Below are 21,316 nucleotides of genomic sequence, written 5' to 3'. Positions count from 1 at the left end.
TGCATGTGTGCGGCGTTGAGGGAAACTTTATGCACTTAACACATCATGTTATGAATTTCACACATGCACCAGAAAATATAATCACACATGCTTGTTTCCTCGAGACAAGGAATTTTGAAGATGCCAAATACCAGGATTGGAATTTCACTTTCACTGGTTCCTACTTACGTGAGTTTCATTCCTTTGACAGAGACTAAACGGATATATTAAAAAAAAAGTTTTCCTGATGAATTACTCCACTAGAGTCTCCTGGGAGACTCTCAACTTGTGGTCCCAAAAATAATTTCGGATACTAACTACTGTAGCACCGATCTAAAAAGCCATTGAGCGTCACTCAACTTCTTCTTCTTCGATGTCTGCACAACGACTCAATATTTACTCTCCGTCACCGTCTCCTCCGGTTTCTCCTACGTTCTCTCGCTGACCGAGAACGTAAAATTTGCCAATGAGCTCATTCCGTAACAATAAGCATATCCCATACTAGTATCCTTTATGCAAGACGAAAATCACTTCACAGTTTAGAATATTACTGGTTTAATAATTTTGTTAAAACACCAAACACAGCACGTTTATCTCTGCTGACAACTTCTAACACTAGCCAAAACGAAGAATTTATCACAGTTTTAAAGTAACAACAAATTATTCCACAATTTCTACAGACGCCGAACACTGCACGTCTGTCTCCTGAAATGGCTGACGCCGTAAGACAAAGAAATACATGAAGATGATCCCTAATTGGAAGATAATCGTGACGTAACTATCGGATGATAGGCTTCTGTGCGAAGATCAAAGAAAACCGAAATCTCAGCCGCAGCTGTGATTGTGGATTATCCAATCAAATAATTTACTTCGAAAACAAAGAGATGCACCAAGAAGAAATTATGGCTGACTTTCTTAATTTGGAATTTTGAAGAAGATTTTACGAAATAAAATTTTTAGCTTTCTTGTGAGGATTCCCTATGCCGAAATATGAATAAAAATAAACTGAGAATCATTAAAAAGGCTGGAATATACACTTATTTGTCTAAAATAATGATATATTCTTGGATAAATACGTAAAATATACAAAATATAATTAATAATCATGTAATCTTCATGTAATATTCATTGAAACGATTTACTTTACTAAAATTACACAAAATTTTCGACCTACGTTTTTCCTACTATAAAATAAAACAGTTTTCTTACATTCTAAATAAAATTAAAATTTCCCTTCCAATATACAAGGTGCTCAAAAGCACCGGGCCATGTTACGTTATGCTGAGCATAAGGTAACTTCCTCCGGGAGCTTCGGAGAAAAAAAATCTGAACTTATGAGTTCTTCTTAAGTTGTTTTTTTTTGTTACTACAAAAATTACTGGAGATTATACAAGACAAAACATTTTTTTTATTCTCGATTCTAATCACAACTATACATACACCCTATATAATATAATATCCTAACCTAACCTTAACCTATAAACTAAGTTTTTTTTTTATCCTTCTAATAATTCCTTTCTTTTCTCTTCGGAACAACGAAACAATTTTAGGTTGTCAAAACTCTGAACTCCTATGTTTTCTCCCTTCAGAGTTTGCAATCTCGCTGAATTTCGAGTTAGAGATACCACTTTGTAAGGTCCGACGTAGGTATGCATAAACTTAGCGAATACCTTTTTTGGTATCGACGACACATGGTGAGTTTTCACCATCACCAAAGAACCTTCTGTGACGATGTCTTGTTGTTTCCGCAGCTTTCTTTCTTTCTTCGGTTCTGCTGCCGGAATAGAAACTACAAATTTCTTGTCTTCCTTTACTTGCACCGTCTCTTTGGGCCAAATGAAGTTTTCTTTGAAGCTCTTGGATGCTGAATACGATAAGAAACGCTCCGCTGGAGTACATCCGAGAGCATCACACCAAGAGTGATTGCACAAATCTTGGGCGGCTTTTAGAAAATTACTCCATTTGGACTGGTTGTCACTGCAATATAGGCGGAGAATGCGATGAAGGTCACGATGTCTGCGTTCGATAATGCCATGAGAAGCCGGATGGTATGGCGTGGTAAGTATATGTTTTATCCGGTGTTTTTGACAAAACTCTTTCCAGACGCCCGATAAGAACTGCGGACCTTGGTCACTCACCAAATACTTCGGGTATGGTAGCTGATAATAATATCTCTTTTCAAGGACCGCCACAATCTCTCTTGTGTGTGCCGTCCGAAGAGGGAAGAAACACACAAAACGACTGTAGACGTCCAAGATGGACAAGATATATTTATATCCCTGGCTCTTAGGAAGAGGCCCGACCAGGTCGAGGCATTGCTTCTCAAAGGAAGAAGACGCCTCAACATGACAGGGCTCCTTTCTAATCACCCTGTAGGAGTACTTGGTTCGTGCACAAAGAAGGCACTCTTGAATATACTTTGTAAAAGCCTCACGCATACCTCTCCAGTGGAACATGGCCTTAGCGAACGACAAACATCGCTTCACTCCAAAATGGCCTTTATTGTGGATTGCCGAAACAATATTTTTTACTGAGCTGGAAGGAATGACCAGCAACCAAACAGAATTTTGAGAATTTCTGACGTAAACTAAATTATTCTCCACATGTACCCTAGTATTGTTTTGACAACCCTTCCAAATGGTATGTAATTTTCTACAATACGGATCTTTCCGCTGTTCTCGCCTCAGTTCCGTGACATTCAAGAAGTCAGTGTCCTCCGCGGTCAAGAAATTTACAAAATGATCCTCTTCTGCCTGAGGAATCTCTGCAGGATAGCGACTCAATAGGTCTGCGATTTCATTGTCCGAACCTTTGATGTGAATAAACTGAAGATCAAAGCGTTGCAGTTTGAGCAGAAGACGAGTAGTTCGAGCATCTAGGTTTTTCAAACTGAAAGCATATGTGACTGCTGCATTGTCACAGTGGACCGTAGTCCGTCGACCTAATATGAAGTATGAAAATTTTTCGCAGAGGAAAAGAACTGCAGCTAATTCCAACTGGAACACTGACAACGAGGCCTCGTGCGGTTTTATTCGCCGACTCGCATACGCAATAACCTCCGGATCATCCTGTCCCGGGGGATATTGTGCCACATAGCCGGCCAATGACTCCGCAGATGCATCGCTGTACAAATGAAAGTCAAGATTGAAATCCGGTTGCGCAAGTGCGGGAGGACTACTTAAAAGTTCTCTCAACTGATCAAATTTTTCCAGTAACTCCGGAGAGTATTCAATCTTTCGATCCTTTTTCAGAAGATCATAAAATGGAGCTGTTAACCCCGCAAAGTCAGAGAAATGTCGCTTTCGCCATCCCACGAGACCAAGAAATCTTCGTAAAGCTTTCTTAGTCCGCGGCAGAGGAAAGTGACGGATGGCCTCGTTACTTTTTGGATTAATTTTGACTGATGATCCCGAAATAATGTGGCCAAGAAAAGGAATTTGTAATTGAAGAAAATTACACTTTTGAAAATTGAGCGAAAGATTTGCCGAACGAAGAGTTTCAAAGACCTTTTCCAAATGTTGAAAATGTTCGTCAATAGATGATGAAAAACAAAGGACGTCATCAAGATACACAATGAGAAAATTTTTGAAAGGTTCTAAGCCGAAAAAAGTATGCATGATTGATTGGAAAACTGCTGGAGATGACTTCAAACCCATGGTTAGACGTGTCATTTGATATTGACGACCTTTGTAAATGAGACTGACATATTTGTAAGAGTCTGGATGGATCGGGACACTGTGATATGATTGCGTACAGTCCAACGAGGTGAAAATGGTTGCACCACTGACTCGTGCGATTAGATCGGAGATCGGCTCGACCTGAATCTTTGGTGCAATCACACGCTCATTGATACCACGCAAATCAACTACAGGCCTTAGCTCTCCAGACGCCTTACGCACAATATGTACAGGGCATCTGTAAGGTGAAGGACCTTCTATGATGATTCCAAGTTTCAACCATTTGTCCAGCACTTGCTCAAATTCCTTCTGGAGGTGAACAGGTACAGGATACAACTTTCCTACCACGGGAACGTCGTCTGAAAGCTCTATTCTATACGGCTCAACCTTCACGACTCTGGGATTCTCTGTAAAAAGACAACGAAACCTGATTAACAAGGAAAATAAACGATTCCTAGAATCTGAATCCAAATCAGTTCTCTGAGAAACAAAATTTTGAATGTCTTCTTTCGTAATAGCTGGTTGGTATAAAGAGTCTTCCTCTTTATCCGATGATACTTCCGCAACTGTGACTCGACAACAATGCTGCTGTTCCATGTTGATGGAGATGGTCTGTCCAGAATCAGTCTCAAGAGAGACTTCTTTCGATTTGCAATTTAGAAGAACATGATACCGAATGAAAAAGGGGAAACCTAGAATACAATCTGTTTTTAATTTCCGAATCACATATACTGGAACCTCGAAAACGTAACCTTGAATCGTAAAATTTAGAATCTGAAAACCCTTGACTTGAAAAGATTCGTCTCCTACGAAACCTCGTAATGAAATGTTGGATTTTGGATGAAGTTTAGCTGACGGATAAATCTCCTTGATCCTCCTCCAAACGTCTCCAGACAACAAATTCGTATCCGCTCCAGAATCCAGGATGCAAACTAAAGTTAAACTCCCAACTGAACAACTTAACGTAGGTGAAGGATAAGTTAAAAGAATACCTTTCTCCGCACTGGAGTCACACTCCTTCTCGTCGATCACGAAACGAATCGAGAACAGAGGCGTGCCCAATTTTGTTTCCCGATTTTCGGAATCTGCCAAAACATTGAATTTTGAATTTGGAGGGTTGATATCAAAATCGAACGAGGTTGTTACCAAATTGGGATTTTGACTACTCGCTAACCGATCTTGTTCTTTCTGGGGAGTTGAGGAATCCACATCGCAGTCCACACTCTCCCCTAATGCGGGCTGCGGTATGCATTTCCCAAACTATTCCCGTTCGTTTCCGGTGGCTGAGCCATCGTAGGTACGAATGTCGTATATTGCGGAGGCCATCCAGTGGACATCGCCATGTTCACTCCTGGGGAAGAAGTGGACGTGGGAGCCGCCACTCCCCCTCCAGGAAGTAAATTCGGCGCGTATCCCGGATAGGCTTGCGCTCCTGCTGAGTTCATCGCGTTTGGCGCGCATGTCTGAGATGTACCCCGCGGATACCCATAACTCATCGCTGCTGGATAGTAGCGTTGGTTGTACCCATACGGAGCATTCCGATTTCCATTACCATCTCTTACCCAATTCGGTCTTCCTTGATTGGGCCAAGGTCTTCGAGACTGAAAGTTCCTTCTTCGACCCCTGTTTCCAGAAAATCGGTCATCTCCTCCTTTGCCATTGGAATTTCCTTCCTTCCTCTTGCCTTCGTCTTCTTCCGTCTGAGACGAAGTATCTTTGGTGGTTTGTTTTCCTGACTTTTCGGCCTTTTTGACGACTTTCGCCTGACGCACCTGAAAGCGTCTAAACTTCTTGTCAGTGACCGGTTCACTCGGCTCCGGATGTCCCTCTATCTCGGCTATTTTGACCATAAGGTGTTGAATGTTTTTCGGCTCAACAGCCCTCAACAACTTGGCATCACCAGCTGGTAAACAATCCAAGACTATCTCAATAAGTTCGGTTTCATCCGGGTGTTGTGCCACCGCATAATATTCCGCTACAATTTTCCATGCAAAGTCCGTCAATCGGTTGTACTTCGCTCGATCATACTTCATTCCTTGAATGAACTTCTTTTGCAACCTTTCCATCCTGGCCGAAAAATAGTGTTCCCGGAACAGACGCACAAAATCCGCATAACTATTGATGTCTTGACACACAGTCTGAAACCACGTCTTGGCCCCAGCTGTTAAGCAACAAGGTACCAAGGTTAGACGTTCGTGTTCTGATGCCGAAATTACCTTAAAAGTTTGTTCTAAATTTTCTATGAATGATCTAGCCAAACCGTATTCACCAGAGAATGTAGGTAAATGATTTAGTTCAGAAAGTCTTAAATTTAGAGTTCGTTTACCAAAGCCTTCCTCGCTTTTACTGGGGTTCACGGGAGAATTGTGGCCAACGACGGGGCTCTTTGCACCCGAGTGATTTTGACCGAAAATAGAATAGTGTTGGTAATTTTGTCCAGAAGTTAAATTGTCTGGCATCGATACCACCGCGTGACCACACATTCCCTCCTGAACTCCAGCACACGAAGGAGTCATGTCTGCTACATTACTAGAGGACACCACATGGTTCAACCGACAACTAGTATTAGAAGATCCTGACACCTGAGGTGAAACTAACAATGGATTCGACCTCCTGGACAACGCCTGACAACCTATTGTCTCAACACAGGATGTACGCAACTTGCTTAACTTCAATGTATGTGAGGATAATTCAAAGGGAAGGACATTTGTGCCGTGAATGTTGGTCGGCTGACAGACAAAGACAGTCACCGTGGGAATAGTACGAGTCTCCCCAACTGAAGAGACCGGTACATCCACGTGGATGTCTGACTCGGTCCCGTCAGACTCGATTCCATCACCGACAACAAAGTCTCGCGATCGTTTACGTCCACACCGTTTGTCTTTTCTTTGGTTTTGTTTCTCTTCCAACGTCTGAATCCTGGCTTCAAGTGCCTGACACGACCTTTGGGTACTTAGTTCGAGATGTGAGAACTCCTTAGTCAAGTCATCACATCGTCGATTCTGCGCCTCAACCGATAACCGGAGACCTTCCTCAACGGCATCTACCCGCGCGTCTATTTTAGTCTGATAGTTCCCAACAGAGGTATATATATCGCGAACTTCCGACCTAACAGCCTCTACGTCTTCGTTTACATGGGCTACCTTTTCATTAATCGTTTGCAACAATTCAAATTTGACATTGTCCAATTTCTGATTCACTGCCCGAAAGTTACTATTAATATCCTGGAATTTACTGTCAACCTGATTACTCATCGCCTGAAAGTTACTATTAATATCCTGGAATTTACTATCGACCTTTTCAAACTTTTCGTTCAGCGTTACAGTTAAAGTTTGACTGAAGCGTTCCATCATGGCTGCAAAGTCAGTTAATTGTACATTGGAACCGGAAGCTACGTTTCCTCGACTTCCTTCCTCCTTGTCAGAATCGTTCGGGCTACCCCGCGTTACACGTTCACCTTCCTCACTATCGGTTTCCGATGATTTCGGAAGTGGCTACACTGTCACCTGTTTCGCCAGGCAAGGCTTACATAGCCACGGCTCACTACTCTTGTCTAATTCCTGAACTTGTTCCTCCGACAAACCATAACATTGGGCATGTACCCATCTAAAACAACTGTCACAATATACACTGAACCCTGCAATTTCGTCACTACAGCATATATATTCGTTCGGATGACGAGATTCGTTACTCGATCTGCTACCCACAGACATTTTCACTTTCATTAAGTTTGTTTCCCACAACATCACGCACATACAGATCCAGAAGTGACCATGATTCATTCAATGCAGCGATTGTCATAATGATCCCCATTACAAATACTCTGCTGTGATTGTCTGTTTTCCTTAGCGCTCGCGTAGGATTGAAACAACAGAAATCCTGGATAAGGGTCGCCAATTTTACTTTTAAAAAAAATGAATAAATAAATAAGTTAATGTCTGTTGTGTTTTGTATGATGTTCCCTTTCCTTGAGATTACATGCTATGTTGAATGTATCACTGACTAGTGACACCGAACCTACTGGGCCCGTATGGGCTCGTCATCAACAGTCACTGACACACTCACCAAGCCAATCATCTACGGAAAATAGAACTCAAATCTGGCCCGAAATATAAAGCTTCCAAACTCTCTTCCATCTCGACTCACAGTCCGATATCCGGGCCTGCAGTTCATCATCCACATCCCATCCGGAAATAGGTTGTGAACCACGACTACAGACACAGGACACCGACCTACGAGTGGAGCTGGCAATGAGCACAATGAAGATCTTGATGTTGTCTGTAAAAGCCCTATCTGAATTTTAAAAAAAATCTTACAAATCTCGAAAAAACAGAATTTTGCAACAAAAAAAAATCCAAACTGAGATTTTGATTTAAACGGATAAAATGAGAAAATTTCTACAGATTCGGTTGTTTTCAACCCCGGTCACACTAAGGAAAGTCTCTTCCCTGGATTCACAGCTATTTCATCTCCCCCGTAAACTTATTATGTACGTACTGCTCTTTGCTTTGATCATGCTTCGCATGCATACCAAAACATCAACTCCATATTTCTACTACTTCTTAAAACTACAAGATAATTATATTCTGTATTCGAAAAGAAAGATGTTTTCACGGCTAGTAAGTTTTATTCGAAAATCTTCATGAAAGTAGTGTTGGACAAAATATTTGATAACAGAAAAATCTTTACACTAAACTGACATACCCATCTAAGAAAATAATATGATCAATTTCTATATCTTTCAGAGCCAAAACATTATTTACTTTTGCACATATATTCCCAAAATATTCATATTCATTTAATATTCTTCATTTAATATTCTTGACTTTCAGAACATTTACATTGAATCGACACGCAAAACAAATGAAAAGACACAATATAAATACATTACACTATTGAAAATAATACTTCACTGCATAATGTTGTGGTTAGCTACTTTCACTTTTATTTATTCTTTGGTGCTTAAACTTCTCTGTGCATAGAGATTGTGGCCGGCATAGAGGATTTTCGCTCTTCGCGACCTCTCTTACAGCTCGGACCCACTGGACAATCTAGCACAGGTAAACACTCACTTACATATTGCCATAACTTAAACCTAAATCCCTATTCTAACTACACTAACTTAACCTAAACAAGAATATATAAAAAAAATCACACATATATTTCATGAAGCACCATCCTTATTTTATATTTATATTTTTGTTTTTGTTTCGCTACCACATTCAGACCGAAGACGCAGTGGTTACTTGCATTAGTGTCGCTCTGAAATTTCTAAGTTTCTTAGTAAAGAAGGAAAAGGTATTTATTAGTAATTATTAAAAAAAAACTGAAATTTCTAAAATTTGATGGGTATCAGATTAAAATATTACGAAGGTTTAGCCTATTGTCGAAAGTTTTCAGTTACCGGTACGCAAACTTCATGTACCCTTGCACTTAACTGTAGCCGTGACTCTAACACTTACTTCCAAAATCAACGTTTAGAATTATTTTGTTTCAAAACCAAAGAAACATGTCAAAATAAACAAAGCTTAATTTCGAGCAGTGTTACCGAAAAAAAATGAATAATTTCAAGATTTCAGGGAATCTAAACATCTTTTCTTCACTGGGGGAAAATGTGTGTGTGGTACACACATTTTCTTGAGGTTACAACAATCGCTCTGTGCTGAGATAATCTAGCTTTCTTTCCCCCCCTCATTGAATGAAATCACGATGTCACATTGACCGAATCTGCATGTGTGCGGCGTTGAGGGAAACTTTATGCACTTAACACATCATGTTATGAATTTCACACATGCACCAGAAAATATAATCACACATGCTTGTTTCCTCGAGACAAGGAATTTTGAAGATGCCAAATACCAGGATTGGAATTTCACTTTCACTGGTTCCTACTTACGTGAGTTTCATTCCTTTGACAGAGACTAAACGGATATATTAAAAAAAAAAAGTTTTCCTGATGAATTACTCCACTAGAGTCTCCTGGGAGACTCTCAACTTGTGGTCCCAAAAATAATTTCGGATACTAACTACTGTAGCACCGATCTAAAAAGCCATTGAGCGTCACTCAACTTCTTCTTCTTCGATGTCTGCACAACGACTCAATATTTACTCTCCGTCACCGTCTCCTCCGGTTTCTCCTACGTTCTCTCGCTGACCGAGAACGTAAAATTTGCCAATGAGCTCATTCCGTAACAATAAGCATATCCCATACTAGTATCCTTTATGCAAGACGAAAATCACTTCACAGTTTAGAATATTACTGGTTTAATAATTTTGTTAAAACACCAAACACAGCACGTTTATCTCTGCTGACAACTTCTAACACTAGCCAAAACGAAGAATTTATCACAGTTTTAAAGTAACAACAAATTATTCCACAATTTCTACAGACGCCGAACACTGCACGTCTGTCTCCTGAAATGGCTGACGCCGTAAGACAAAGAAATACATGAAGATGATCCCTAATTGGAAGATAATCGTGACGTAACTATCGGATGATAGGCTTCTGTGCGAAGATCAAAGAAAACCGAAATCTCAGCCGCAGCTGTGATTGTGGATTATCCAATCAAATAATTTACTTCGAAAACAAAGAGATGCACCAAGAAGAAATTATGGCTGACTTTCTTAATTTGGAATTTTGAAGAAGATTTTACGAAATAAAATTTTTAGCTTTCTTGTGAGGATTCCCTATGCCGAAATATGAATAAAAATAAACTGAGAATCATTAAAAAGGCTGGAATATACACTTATTTGTCTAAAATAATGATATATTCTTGGATAAATACGTAAAATATACAAAATATAATTAATAATCATGTAATCTTCATGTAATATTCATTGAAACGATTTACTTTACTAAAATTACACAAAATTTTCGACCTACGTTTTTCCTACTATAAAATAAAACAGTTTTCTTACATTCTAAATAAAATTAAAATTTCCCTTTCAATATACAAGGTGCTCAAAAGCACCGGGCCATGTTACGTTATGCTGAGCAGAAGGTAACATATCTGTGTTACAGTTTCGACTATGTAACATAGCTTTCCTCATGAGACATTTGTTATTCTTTGGGCCAAAACTGTAAAAAGCAAGTTTATTTCAGTTTTAATTTTTTTTTTGATAATGTTGCCATCACTTTCAGATCATGAAAAAAATATATGTTGTACCTGAGGCTATTATATCATTTTGAAAAAAAAAATCATCGACGTTCCTCACTCAATTTTTTTTACGATTATCTGAAGGGGAAGGACCGCTGCTTTTTGTTCAAAATGATATAATACTCTTATGTAGAACATATATTTTTTTAGGGGTATGAAAGTGATGGCAACATTATAAAAAAAATAAAACAGAAAACAAAACTTGTTTCTCTCATAGTATCTTTTGACCATTTTAGGACCCTCAATGTCAAAAATTTGAAGCCAACTTAACATTTAAAAAGAATACTTTGGAACGTTCCTTGTATCGTATTTTTGGGTACTGAACCTCGTTTTGCAATTTTTCCCCAAGTTTGCCTGTTATTATGATCAAATTGAAATCTATTTTATACACAATTGCATTTGTGTTTTTCCAATTCGCAATTTTGGATACAGTTGAATCTTATAGCTTCAAGAATCACGAAATTAAAGCTTTAATGTACAAAAGTAAAGTTTAAAAGTTGAAAAACAAATAATAATAATAATAATAATAATAATAATAATAATAATAATAATAATAATAATAATAATAATAATAATAATAATAATAATTTAAGAGAAAACAAGAGAAAATGATATTTGGAATATAGCTATATCAATATGTTTTCATTTTAAATATACATACAAAGCAATAAGGTGCACATAAATATTCTCTGATAATGAGAACAAATCAGAAATTAAACACCATATAATTTGTGCACTGTTCAACATTTTTTCGCTTTTTATTTTTTACAGAAAGGAAAGTAGCCGTTATTTATTGATTTTTGGCCAGAGAACGCGAAAATCGCACTTAAAATTCTCTCCTGGCTCAGGTTTCTGAGTATTTTAGCGTTTTATATTTTGCATATAACGATATGAAACATTATAAGTACATGATTTGATATTATTGTTTTACACAGTACAAAGTGTCGTTCTTGACAAGTATTTGCTGCATATTCGACTTGGCAACGTTGTACGTTATCAACAGCTAGTGCGAGCGTCTCATGAGTCACGTGAGGCAATGATTGCAAGCATTGTTGCCAGATCTACTGATTTTGCAGGAGATCTCCTGTTTTTTCTACGTTCTACTGATCTACTGCGAAAGAAAACGAAAACTGAACAATCTCCTGCTTTTTCCTTACTTCGAGAAGTTGAAGATTATTAATATTGAATTTTCAAGGTTTCCTCACATAAAAAGATGAAATTTCTCTGTTATAATACACAACGCTCTGTAGAGCATATAGTTATAGAGCTTTACTGTATATATGAATGCAAAGAATACAACTCTACGTCATCTTCTATAAGATTTGTCTATATTCTGACTTTCTGTAAGATTTACAAGTAAGTGTTGTTTAGATTGGGACTTGGGTTGGAAGAGTGGCTTAGATCATTTCTCCACGATCGTCAGCAAGAAATCGTCTTACGCCACGATCACGTCTGACTGTACCATATAGCTACGTTACGTCCATGAAAAGACATTTTCCCACTCCACTTTGCTGTTTCACTACGTTTTACTTCACACACGTGTGTAACAAATAATATTAATATAAATCGGGAATTTCCCTTTTATTTGCTCAACGTAGTTCATTGGAAATGAATTCTGGACTGCTTGTTTTGACTACTGCCCCCTTAAGAATGGCAAATTTTATTGTCCCCCCGGATTTATATTCAAACGTCACCACTGTATATGTCTACTGCTTTCTCCTGTTTTTTATCTTCGAATCTCCTGCTTTTCCAACTGATTGATCTGGCAACACTGATTGCAAGTTGTAACTAGCTCCAGTTAACGTCTCTAATCGTATTCGTGGCGTGCTTCAAGCAGTAGTTTGGCAGACTGTTTGAAAGCAGCCAGCAGTTTGAAATGCGAAGAATTAGTGATTCAAGGAAAGTGCAGCAATGCCCCGCGTTTGTAAAAATTCTGTTGACAGTTTGTGCTACATATGTGCGGACGTGATTTGTGTTCCAGAAAGCGGCCACTGACCGCTGCAGTGCGAAGGGCATATTTACTATACTTTAGGTGTCGTGTTGAAGACCAGGATAAAACATGAGCTACCCACATTTGTTGTACGAATTGTTCATCTATTCTCAATGCCTGGATAAATTGGGAGAATGTTTCCATGCTCTTTGCTGTGCCTGCCAGTTGGCGTGAACCAACAAACCATAGTACAGACTTCCACTTTTGCATGCTACCCTGCTTGAAGAAAGGTATAAATGCGAAGAAGAGGAAGATCAAACACCCAGTGATACCATCTGTCATTCGTCCAGTGGCCCATAGAGAAGGATTGCCTGTTCCCGATCCACCGGTTACCATTCCAAAAGTGGTACAGAGAATGAAAATGAAGGTGAACCTAGTGCACATACCAGTGACACTGATCCTTCATTTGAGCCGAGAACCAACTATCCTGAACCACACCGACTCTCACAAGCAGAGCTTCATGACCTGATTAGAGATTTGGAACTTCCAGAGAATAAAGCTGCGCTCTTAGCATCTAGGTTACAGCAGTAGAACCTTCTGGAGGATATAGTTAGGGTATCAAATCTACGCGATCGTCAAAAAGATCTTGCAAAATATTTCTGTTGCACCGATGAGTTAGTATTTTGCAATGATGTTCCAGGTTTGATGGAGAAACTAAACATTCCGTACAAAGTAGAAGATTGGAGACTGTTTATAGACGCCTCCAAAGCAAGCCTTAAGGCTGTGATCCTGTACAACTGTGATCCTGATCCTGTAACTCTTTTCTATTCTCATATGAGAGGCAGATATTCTGTATCTGTGACAGGAGACAAAGAAGCACGGATTTTTACGATTTGTTCTTGGAAGTCAATAGCCAGAATACTACCCTGATAAAGGGATGGTGAAGGAAGATGTGAATAAGAAAAAGCACGTACAGAAATTCAGGAAATGGTTGTGTATTTGTTTTCCCTACCTGTTTCGGTAAAAACACTAGTTATATTGGCTCCTTCATTACTGGGGAGCTTTAGTAATTCCAGAAAATTCTCAAGGTTAAAGCGAACCAACCATCTTAATTGTAAACTATTGGCACCTGTCGGCTTGTCGAAGGGTAGCGGAGGTTTTGAGATGTGAATTCCCTTACGATTTTCTCAAAACATCTTTCACTGCGAGGGAAGCACTTGTATCTCATTAACAAGAGGCAGTTAACTACAAAATTAGAGTGTACATATATGCCAGAAAGTATAAAAGAAATACGTCTAGAAAGAACCACCATGAAGAAATTTGTTATTAATAACTGATTCGCTATTTTTCGAAAGGTATCTTCAGAAAATATTTGTCATTGTTTAATCAGTTCAGTTTAAAAGTAGCTGTCGTACTTTTGCTTATAATTTTTTTTTTTACAATGAAGTAATACAAGAAATCCTATTCTAAAAATACACCAGTCATATTTATTTTCTGTAAGTTGGCCACGTGTCTAAGTAGGCCACTTTTCAATGGAACCGACGGTGGCCAACATAGACAGGTTTCACTGTGCATCTCGTGAACCCACAAAGCATAGTGCTACCACCATTGCACATCAAACTTGGACTCATGAAGGCATTTGTGAAGGCCATGAACATGAATGAACGTGCATTGGCATACTTGTGCCAAAAGTTTCCGCGTCTAAGTACAGACAAGATTAAGCAGGGACTCTTTATTGGCCCGCAAATACGCAAGCTATTGCAAGACGAGGTGTTTGAATCTATTCTCAGTGCTGATGAACTCTATACGTGGCATTGTTTCCACAATGTTTATACCAGATTCTTGGGCAACACCGAGCCGAAAATTACAAAGAATTTGTAGAAGAATTGTTATCTGCCTACGAGAGACTTGGGTGCAATATGTCACTCAAAATGCACTTCCTCCATTCCCACCTTGATGTCTTTCCAGTGAATTGTGGATCTTTCAGTGACGAGCAAGGAAAGTGATTTCACCAGGACATTTCTACGATGGAACAACATTACAAAAAAAAAGTGGTCAGTTTCAATGTTAGCGAATTTCTGCTGGATGATTCCAAGAAATGCTCCAGATGTTTCTCACAAGAAACAGGCAAAGAGACGGTGTGTTTAAAACAGATACTTTAGGTAACTTTCACCAATACATTTCTTGTTCTGTAGCGCTATATGCAAAATGTTAAGAGTGTTATTACACCAATAGTGTGCCAGGAGTACGTTATGTTTTTGATATTCATATTCAGTGTCCAAACATTTATAAGAGACAGCTATTTTTGTTTCCGTAATTATGTTAGTGTTTGTTACTTTTACCTTTACAGTTTCATTATCATAGCGTTATATGCAAAATGTAAATTGTGTAATTAGTACTAAATCTGAATTTGGAACATGTATTTATTGTGTTTTTCATGTTCAGCGCCCAAAAAATTATAAGGGACGGATATATCTATTTACGTAATCATTTCAAAGTTTGGTGACTTTTACCTTTACAATTTCATTATAATAGCGTTATATGCAAAAGGTGAACTATGCAATTACCACTAAATCTGAGCTAGGAGCATATTATCATTGTCATTTTATTTTTCAGCGTCCAAGAAATTATAAAGAATAGCTATTTTTATTTCCGTAATCATTTCAATGTTTTGTGACTTTTACCTTTACAATTTCATTACTATAGCGTTAAGATGTAACATGTAAATTGTGTAATTACAAATAAATCTTATCCAGGACCACATTTTTATTGTCAGTTTCATGCTCAGCGCCCAAAAATCAATAAAGAATGACCTGCTCAGCGATCAAAAATCAATAAAGGATGACTTATTTACATTTCTCTAAAAACTTCACTGTTGCACAGTGAATTCATTCAATCCTCGTCGCTGTTCTCGTTGATTGGAATATTTTCAACTTTAGAGCCTGTTTTAAATAAATTACTGACGAAAGAGAAAGGAAAATCGTGAACTCGGGGAAAGAAATGTTCGAAGTTTTGACCTTGAGGGTCTTTAAAAAAAGCCAAAAGAAAACACTTTTTTTTATTGAGTTTTATTTATTTATTTATTTTTGACAATGTTGCCATCACTTTTAGACGCTGAAATAAATATATGTTGTAACTAAGGGTATTTCATTTGAACATAAATTCAAGGATGTCCCCCCCTCTCAAAATTTTTTTACGATTTTTTTTTGAAATTTTCAACACCAAAATAAAAAACAGGAAGACATGTATATATATATATATATATATATATATATATATATATATATATATATATATATATATATATATATATATATATATATATATTTAAAAATGTTCGCATTTACATCTATATAGTATCTACAATCTGTGAAACTTTCAAATTATTTGGATCACTCCTACCAGAATTAAAAATTAAATTTTGTATACGATAGGGGTGGGGGTAGGGTGTCGAAACTTTTTTGAGGTGTTTTAGGTCAAAACTAACATTTTGGGTCAATGACGACCCCATTTGGATAAAGGGTCGATTTCACTATCTTACTAGGAAAGACCCTTTTCACAAAATTATAATATATAATGATGGGCGAGGGCAAGGTGTATATAGTTCTTGTCGGGAAACATTTGCGGAATAGATATTTGGGTAGACCACGAGGAATATGGGAAAATAATATGAATATAATTTTAAGGAAGCCAGAGAACTAACATCACCAACTGAATTGTATAGAAGGAGAAAAGTAAGATTCAATGACTATGAAACTGAGGATTTCTTAATCCTATAGAGTTAGTTAAGTATGCGTTGTTTGAAATTATCATGTAAGTTTAGTGTAATTTTAAAAACTTAGGCAAGATAATATACCATCATCATCATACGTATTCTGCAATTATTGGCAGGTCACCTGTTCCAAATGAAAAGCTTCTATACACCATGGTCTTCAGCTAACCACTTAGTTTTCACAAACTATTTTCCTGTTTTAATATCGACCATGAACTGCAGCCTCCTTCACCCTCTCCTTCTCTTTCCTGCCACCATACTCTCTAGCACGTACCTCATGATATAATTCCTTCTCAGCCAATGTCCTAACCAGATTTTCTTACTCTTTTCAGTTACATATAAAATTGTTATTTTCTCCCCCACTATTTTTAATACCTCCTCATTCATTTTCAGTTCGACCTAGCTAATTCATTCCATTCTTCTCCACATCTACATTTCGAAAGATTCCTGTCCTTTTTTTTATTATCGCGTTTTGCGTAATGCCCATGTTTCTGTTTTATATAGTGCAATACTTCACACGAAAAGTTTTATGAGTCTTTTTCTCAACTCTTTATTCAAGGATGCACAAAATAATATATAAATACATCATGAGATATTAATTGCTCGCTTTTAGATAATAGTTTAACTTCAGATACATTAAGACGACATTAAATACAAACTTACAGATACATTAAGAACTGAAAACAAATGCATTAATTAAGAATAGAACCTCTGTTTGTTATAAATGTTAGAATACTAGAATAAAAACTGACCTGATAAAATAGTTCTGTCAGAAATTAGAGATCCGCCACATATAAAATACCATACATTGTTTCTTTGTTGGCGATAGAAGGCGGCATGCCAGGGATATTCTCCTACTTCAGCTTGTTGTCCACGGACCTCGAATAATCCGCCTTTAGGTTCAGGAATGCCACAATCTACAAATTAAATATAAAAATCTGATTGTCTGTTGTGTTTGCCTCTTAAATGTAGACAAATAAATATTCACGAAAATTCTGAGTCACAGTTCAATTCAAGCAATACACTTGTGTGTTTATTTCTCACGACATTTTTATACAGGATATTCTCAACAGCATAATAATAACAATGAAATCCTATTTAAAGAAGCTTGCAAGAAGGTATTGTACTCTTTCGCTTTCAAAATTGTTAACATTTAGCAAAAATAATGTTATAACAGCAATTCGGAAATGTTCAACATTTGTAAATTATTTCTTAGGACAAGAATAAATATATACAATATAATCAAAATTAATAAGAATTTAATTATTGTATTTCCCTTTAGTTCTCGTCGATACCAACACCAGTAAGATTTTTCAGTGATTTGACAATACTAAATTCTATCTCTGCCTGTCGGTCGGCAGCTCCACGTGTGATATACCATTACCAGGGCCATTTTTCTGTATGGTTTTGTCGCTGGTAACTCAATTTCTACGGTATCTGCCAGACAAGCGGGTATTCAGTACTCAAGTCCTCACCAGTTCAACGAACAAATACTTCTGTATTTTGCCAGCAAAATTAATAATAGTTTTATTCGCTTGTTTTTCTCTTTATTACTACATTTTCTATCAATAATGAAAATCAGAAGACCAAGACAGAGTCTATATTATACAGCGTTGCCAGATCTAGCATAATGATGCTAGATCTAGCATAATTTGCATGTTTTTAGCATCTAGCATCTTGCTTTTAGCATCCTGCCCAAATCTAGCATAATTTCAGCAAGTTTATCAAAAAGTTGCAAAACCTGGAGTTAGTAATGGGAGGAAAAAGAACGGCAGAAATGTATTCTGTCCCATTGATTCATACAATCGGTAAACCAAACAGGCAGCCTTATTGTTCGAAGCAAGTTCGAAAGGGCCGGAGGTCATCCCTTTACCGATACCTTTAGAGAAGGGGCGTACGAATAAAAACAATTTAGTGTTTCTGAAAATGAGTTTTAGTGCAGACGGTAGCTTCTTGATGAAACATATAGCACACAAATGCAGGTGACTCAAAGGCCTTTCGGCATGTTTTTGACCCAGTCCACTCTAGAGATGCATTTTTTTGGTAGCTCCACCCAGGGTTTTCTAATCCTTTAACTGCGAGGTCATTTTCTTTAAAATATGTAAACAAACACTTTGCATTCATTTATACGACATATTTTTCTTTCTTTATTCTTCTTAGAAGCCAAAAGCTGTGAGTCTGGAAATGACTGCTTGGTGCATGAAGTATTGAGTTCTATTCTCGTATTTTTGCGCTCTGCGTATTTTAAGGTACGTTATCGCATCTCAACTTTGGTTTTCTTTTCTTTAAAAACTTCTGAATTAGTAATTATGAGGATCTAGCATAATTTGACCGAATCTAGCATAATTTCGACCAGGTTTTGGAATAATTCCGAGCTGTGAGTCTGGCAACGCTGATATTATACTTGTGCAAGATGAACATTGCATTCTGAATGAATAAAAAAGAATGATGAAAAAATACTTCAGTGTTATTTTAATATTACATTTTTGTTGAGCAGAACATTAGGAATATATTGTTATTCTTGACATTCCTAAAGTTATGCATGAACCCATGGTTAGAATTAGAAATCGTTGGGAAATGTTAGGAAGTGTTAGTGAAATAAAATCAATGCAAATTCATAGCAAGCAAGGAGGAACAATAATCACGGTAGAAAATAACAATGGTGAGATAAGTACAACAAAGTTTTAGACATGGTGGAAAGACTACAAGGTGGATGCAATGCAGTGCTACATTCTTGTCGCTCTGGCGCATGACGTCATCTTGGTCGCAGACGTGGCCAGCGAGAGTCAGATGAACTTTTAACAATTGCTTGCTCGCTGGTATCTTACACGCAAACTTATCTTCTATTTATAGCGATCTTCAACGAAGTAAAAATTTTAGTACAAACAATAATTATATAAACGTAATGTAATCAATGCTTAAGCTAAGTGAATTCAAAGGGAGATATTTACAATAGCAAAAGAAACAGCAATATCAGTTCATATTAAACAACTTTGAAGCTTGAACAAACCAATATTACTCACTACATTTTCTGCTTTTTCTTTCTTTCTTTCTCTTTTTTTTAGCATCTGAAGTAATACACTCAAGTATGTATAGGCCTGAATAATCTATAACACAGTGTGTCGCTAATGCATTTCATTATTATATATGATCACTCAGGTATGATTTGGAATATATCCCATTGGGAATGAAATGCATTAATTGTGTTCATCTATGATGCATTGATTGGTGAACAAGACCTGGATATCCTTCTCGGAAATGCGTTTTTTTCACAATTAAATCCGGAAGGTGAACGTATTTTTCGGTCGGTGAGCATCCGGCTAGTGTCCATCACACTTGCCCGATCATGCTCATTGAGGGCTATCTCTTAAATCTTCTGAAAGACGTGGCGTGAATAGAAATGTTAACGTTGTTAACACTTATCATCTATCAACGGATGATATCTGTTTCTGTGAACGGATTCTGCGTGCCTGTAACGTCATTAAGCCCACTCGAAGTTCTCGAAAATTTGAAGGAAAAAATGGGGGGTTGTGTGTCGCTCAAATTACTCGGCACACAAAAGACATGTTCTTGGACATCTAATCCACAATTCAATTTCCAATACCTCCTAAACAAGTAACAGTTGATCAAGGTTACATAAACTATGCTGTTTTCAAATTATAAGGATGATTCCTGGCTTTTGCCTTACTCTGTACACATTAAGAAGAAAAAATGAAGAAGAATATACAGTAAGAAGGCAGTACTTCATTCAAATGAGAAGGGCGAGATATGGACGGCTTTCAGATGATAAGTTGCATTTTTATAGACAATATGGAACGAAAATTAATATGATGTTAGAACGAAGAAAAGCTGTAAAGAATGCTGCATGATTTTTAAAAAATAGAAAGGAAACATACTGAGTACAAGAGGAGTAGAAACTGTAGACAAGATAAAGTGGAACATGCTACATGACATACAAGTTGTTCAATTTCATGACGCTCATCACTTTTGTTCTTCATTCTCCTTCTTTTACCTTCCAATGTACTTGCTATCATGCCCCTCAGAATACAGTTTCTTCCCCTAACGAATTCCATTTCTTTTGCATAATTATTTCCAATTATGTTTTTCGTCTGGTATTCTAGTATTTTATGATTGCTTTTGCGTTTGGTTCAGGTTATTTTCTCCCATCTTCACCATATCTATATTTTGAAAGTCTCTAATTTAATTCTTGTCGCTTTTGCACAATATTTCTTTACATTTCCTCTGATTACACGTAGACTATACTACTCAACGTGACTATTTTCTCCTTCTTTTAACTTTTTTTCATTATTTGATAACAAAATATAGGATATGCTTTTCTTTTCTCGTAAGTGCTTCTTTCCTCATTACTGTTATTGCTTTTCTTTTCGCATTTTATATTGTTTCTAATAATAATTTTCACTCATCAATTAAATTTATCATGTGGTGATTACTACTAGAAAACATTATCAGAAAGTTTTAACTGTATCTGACCAATAGGAAACAAAAGTATATAAATGCTTTTTAGTTGGACTGTACGTAACAAAAAGTATGTTGTTTCAATAACACTGGGAAGATTGGTTGTTTTGAAGCTTAACATTTTCTTTTCAGCATGTAAATCACTTGACACATTAATATATAGTCTAACGTGGAATCCGAAAGACGTTTATTCCTATAGAGAATTGAATCCGGATCGCGAGGTTCGCACCGAAGTCAAGAATCCTTAATCATTCGAACGGATGAGTATGTTATATCCAACTCAATTCACGTGAGGATGATAGAGTTTTCTTCCTTAGATCACTCA

The 21,316-nt window shown here is 37.2% G+C and overlaps 1 protein-coding gene across 1 annotated transcript in view; it reads right to left on the bottom strand.

The window, feature by feature from the left end:
• LOC145661684 (uncharacterized) overlaps positions 1-21,316 on the bottom strand; it is a 130,958-nt gene that overhangs the window by 35,154 nt on the left and 74,488 nt on the right. The window contains exon 19 of the mRNA XM_081727028.1: positions 17,268-17,432. Within this exon, the coding sequence (XP_081583154.1) occupies positions 17,268-17,432 (165 nt within the window). The remainder of the gene's footprint in view (positions 1-17,267; positions 17,433-21,316) is intronic.

The sequence above is a fragment of the Thermobia domestica genome, chromosome 1 (genome assembly GCF_964235325.1).
Source record: "Thermobia domestica chromosome 1, izTheDome1.hap1.1, whole genome shotgun sequence".
NCBI classification, from domain to species: domain Eukaryota; kingdom Metazoa; phylum Arthropoda; class Insecta; order Zygentoma; family Lepismatidae; genus Thermobia; species Thermobia domestica.
This window is presented reverse-complemented; position numbering and strand designations above follow the sequence as displayed.